The sequence below is a fragment of the Sinocyclocheilus rhinocerous genome, unplaced genomic scaffold (assembly GCF_001515625.1).
Source record: "Sinocyclocheilus rhinocerous isolate Xijiao unplaced genomic scaffold, SAMN03320098_v1.1 scaffold447, whole genome shotgun sequence".
NCBI lineage: Eukaryota > Metazoa > Chordata > Actinopteri > Cypriniformes > Cyprinidae > Sinocyclocheilus > Sinocyclocheilus rhinocerous.
Genome location: NW_015648653.1, coordinates 481,442 through 486,216, shown reverse-complemented (window position 1 = coordinate 486,216; position 4,775 = coordinate 481,442). Strand labels below are relative to the sequence as shown.

Below are 4,775 nucleotides of genomic sequence, written 5' to 3'. Positions count from 1 at the left end.
TTCTTCTTTTTATTGATTTTAAATTCTCATGGTTTTTAAATAGGTGTATGTTGAATATGTTCTCTTCTTGAAGTGTATTCCAGTCTTTTTCTATATTACAAAGAGCTGAACTAGCAGCATCCTGACTGAGTTTAGAGACACAGGCCTGAGGACAAGGAGAGAGGGATGGAGGAGAAGATAAAGGAGGGAGGATGCTGTCTCCTCACGGGAACCGCTGGACACCGAAACGAGGGTCTTTTGTATCCCGGATTTCAATCTAAAATAGACAATAAAAAGGGGGGGGGGGCACAAGTAATTATACAAAGAGCAGTACATACCTTAAAGATCAGAATTGACTATGATTTAAAGGGATAGTTCACCAAAAATTACAATTCTGTCATCATGTCACCTGTCACCTGATGTCATTCCAAGACTGTATGACTTTTCCGTGGACCATAAGGAAAAGGTCTGAAAAATGTCTCAGTGTTTCAGTGTCCACACAATGAAAGTCCATGGTCACAAAACGGTTTGGTTACCAACATTCTTCAAAATATCTTCTTTTGAGTTTTATGAAAGAAAGTCATACAGGTTAGAAATTTTATGAGAGTGAGTAAATGATGACAGAATTGTCATTTTTGGGTGAACTATCCCATTAATTACTTGAATTAATCATATTTTTGGATTTTTCAAGTCAGGCAAACCTACATATAAAATATAAGAGAATTCATCAAATTAATTTTGGGTGAACTTATACCTTATTAACGCTTGTTACTTACATGTAAGCATAATTCAACAAACATTACTTTGGTAAAGAACACAACCCAACATAATTCAAACCTCTGGAATTACAGCATAAAATTAGTTACCTAATAAGCAGCAACCAGTCAGTACTACACTCAGTAATCAATAGGCATTTCTGCTTTTCGCCATATTAATTTTTAGTTTTTCAGTTGTCTGGGGACATTCAAGCAAAGGAGGAATCAGGGGAGAGATGACAGGAGTAGTATAGCATATCCTGGATCAGCACATACTGACAAAGGAAGGGAAAGGTTTTATTCAGACAAATAACACATCCCCCTACCTCCTAACACACTTTGGTCCCTGTTTGGCGTCTGGATTTTGAAGAACATGTGAAAACCAACAATCAAACCATAACCAAAGAGAGACTCAATTGTTTTGAATAAACAATGCATCTATAGTTTATATACATATAATTTGTCTGTAAATGTGGTAAAATTACATGTATGTTACTTAAGAGCTATAAAGAATCCTACTTGTCTCATTAGAAATATTTGACCCTACATAATTTTTTGTTTTGTTTTGTTTTTTGCGAAAAGTGTTACTGCAGGTAGAAATAAATGTAGGTTCTAGCTGAACTGACCACTAGTGGCCACTAAAAGCACTGTGACTTCCAATTCCATTAAAGGCAGGGCATGTGATTTTTCAAAAACACTTTAGAAAACTGATTCGGGCCGAATAGCAAAACAAACTTGTAGCCAATCAGCAATAAGGGGCGTGTCTACTCGTGATGTGGAGGAGAGCGCGTTCAGTGCATGGGACGGACATTAGCCGAGCCGAGCGACAGTAAGATAGAGATGGTGGATAAAAAACAAAAGAGGAAAACGTCTGCGGAACGATAAGGCAAGAAGTAGGACCCGTGTAAATATCGGATCAGCTTTCCAGCGCTGGAGAGAACTCAAGGAGCGGAGGCCTGCGATCGGACGCCGAGGTTGCTTTGTTTCTTCTCAATAGGTGAGTAACACCGTGTCTACAACAGCTAAAGTCTGCCTACACTGGACGCGATCAAACGACCGTTGAAAACCATTTGAAATTTGTGTCAGCACGTCATAAATAGAACCCGGCAGCAGTTTTCTGTCGGGGATTTGTTGTGCCGCGCCGCTCACATCCATAGACATGGTGTAACATTGGTTTTGGTTTGTTTCACAGAACTAATCGTTGCCTGGGTTGCGTACGTATATGTGGGGCGGAGCTATCAAAATAGGGGCAAGACCCTTTTGGGGTAGGGGCGTGTTTGTTTTGGTGATTTCAAATATCAACATTGGCTACCAGAAATCGCTTACTCTGCCTTTAAGAAAAATGAAGATTAGAGGGAGAGATTTCAGTAGGAATAGCAGTTTATGGTGTTCATCTCATAAATCTGTCACAGATAACCCTTGGAAAATATAATGCACATTATATGAAAATGAGCAGCCTAAGGAGAAAATATTTTGTTGTAGATTACATTTTAGAGCTATATTTTTGTTGTAGCTCTAATGGTGGAGCATGGCACTATCAATGACTCCCAGGGAATATGCAAAATAATAGAATGATAGAATGAACCTTGAATGAATTGCAAGTGGCTTAAATGTATGGGAAATTTCTGTGAGGATTAAGTTTGGTTTTAAAATTAAGTTTAGATTTAGCGGTTTAAAATGCCCTTTGGTTATGTTGGTGAATTTAAAAGTCAATACTATAGAACCGTATTGACATTATAAGTTTTCTTGTTTCATATTATACATTATAAGTTTTCATCTATATCGGAGAAAATCCATTTGAGAGCCACAAAGTAAACATTTTAGCAAGAATGTGCAGTTATTTGTACATAGGGGAAGATGTTTCAAATGTAGCAAAAAATCTTTTTTTCCCCAGTACAGTCTTCAAATAATATTGCAGGGGTTCTCAACTCTGGCAATCGAGGTCCACTTTCATGCAGTTTAACTCCAACCTTGATCAAACTCACCTGCCTGTAACTTTCTGGTAATCCTGAGGGCCTTAACTAGCATGTTCAGGTGTGTTTGATTAGGGTTGGATCAAAACATTGCAGGGCCAGAGTTGAGAACCCCTGCAATATTGTTTAAAACAATATTACAAAATCTTTCAAACTCAACTAAAAACTTGGTTTGGTAATGATGGGGGTAAACAAGCATGTGGTGTGTACAGTTGGGATATTTGACCTACATAATGAAATTAATCTCCAATCACTGTTGATCTTTACTGGTTTTGGAAAAGCACTAAATTGTTCAACAAGCATGTGGTGTGTACAGTTGGGATATTTGACCTACATAATAAAATTAATCTCCAATCACTGTTGATCTTTACTGGTTTTGGAAAAGCACTAAATTGTTAAATAAAGGAGGATATGAAAGCATCAGGGTTTTGCCTTTCCAATCTCATTATGTGGGATGAGGTGAAAAACTTGCTTGGAAGTGCAAGAAGTCTCTCGTTTGAATCCTGGATCATATAAAGATTTTTTTCTTTAATAAGCCAAAATGGCTACTGAATGTCAGTGCATGTGTATGCATTACTGCTCTATAACAGGATTTGCTGCTGATGAATGTTATGTTTGAATGAGCAATCCACTAGCAGATGGATGGTCACAGTATTTAATGAAATGCTATCATACAGATAAAGGCAAAAAGAACATCCAAAAGAGGAGAGCCAGAGAGCACTCCAAACCTGGATCTTGTTATCCCACAAAGAAGTAAGGCCAAACCAAATCCTTGGGGAGGGAGGATGACTGAAGGAAAGGGATAGCCATCACACATCTTGTGCAGTAAGAATGGGAAAACTGGAAGCAAACAGAACATTGTCCTCCTTGTTTGATGGTAGTTCAAACATTTGACTGCTTGGATGTATTCTAGGTTTTTGTAGTTGATTCACACCAAGAATGAAACCTCTGATCACTCCATCCAATCACAATTCCTCGAAAGTTAACTTAACAGCCAACAGTTTCTGATTTAATAGTTCTGATTTCTTGTTATAGTTTCCATACCCTGTAGACAGATAGCAGGATTCACTTTACTGTCCTTGGGTACAGTGTTGAAAGAGGACTACTTGCAATGAACTGGACATCAGCATCTGGGAAAGTGAATCTGTAAATCTTAAGGTCACTGAATGCCCTCTGAGCAGAACTATGTCAGACACCCATGGGGGTGGGGACATCTGACTGTAATTCCGGAAAAACCTTGGTAAGAAGATGGCAAACCCAAGTATTTGCTGAATCCAAACACTTAGGCAGGATGAAAAACCCCAAGTGGCACCAACCAGACATGAAAGACACTTCTCTGCCTCCGGACAAGCCAATAAGGGAGGATTGTGGCGACTTATGTTTAGAGATGTGACAGAATTCACATATGGTGCTTGTAAGGTTTTCCCCTTTAAGAATGTTGGTTAGCAGCAGTGTGCTTTCCCCTTTAAGAGATCAAAGTTTTGGTCTAGTGGGTTGTTCGGAAAATAAAGTTAGCCAGTTCACGGCTTCAGCATCCAGCTCACATGTCGTCTCCCGCCTACGATTAAAGCTCTCCAAGAATTTCTGGGAATGGTTAATTTCTATCACAGATTTATTCCCAAAGCAGCTGAGCTTATGTGTCCCCTCTATAGAGCCCTTAAAAGCGGTACCCCTCGTCACATACTTAAGTGGTCCGATGCAATGATTGGAGCTTTTGACAGCACCAAACAGGTTCTAGCAGAGGCTGCCATGTTGGCGCATCCACTTCCGGACAGTCCAATCGCTATTACTGCAGATGCATCTGATTTCGCGGTTGGGGCTGTCCTGGAACGGTTGGTGCATGGGCATTGGCAGCCACTTGCATTCTTTAGCTAATGAACAAAAGTACAGTACGTTCGATCGGGAGTTGCTTGGCCTCTACCTCGCCATTCGACATTTTCGTTTTTCTCTCGAAGGCCGGCACTTCACTGCTTTTGTCGATCACAAGCCATTGACTTTTGCTATGTCAAAGGTTTCAGAGCCATGGTCTGCCCGCCAGCAACGGCACCTGGCTTACATTTCAGAATTT

At 39.8% G+C, this 4,775-nt stretch overlaps 1 protein-coding gene across 1 annotated transcript in view; it reads right to left on the bottom strand.

Moving 5' to 3' along the window:
* Positions 1 to 202: 202 nt before the first annotated feature.
* LOC107710167 (lipoma HMGIC fusion partner-like 3 protein) overlaps positions 203 to 4,775 on the bottom strand; it is a 53,328-nt gene continuing 48,755 nt past the window's right edge. Inside the window, exon 5 of the mRNA XM_016514906.1 lies at positions 203 to 256. Coding sequence (XP_016370392.1) covers positions 203 to 256 — 54 coding nt within the window. The remainder of the gene's footprint in view (positions 257 to 4,775) is intronic.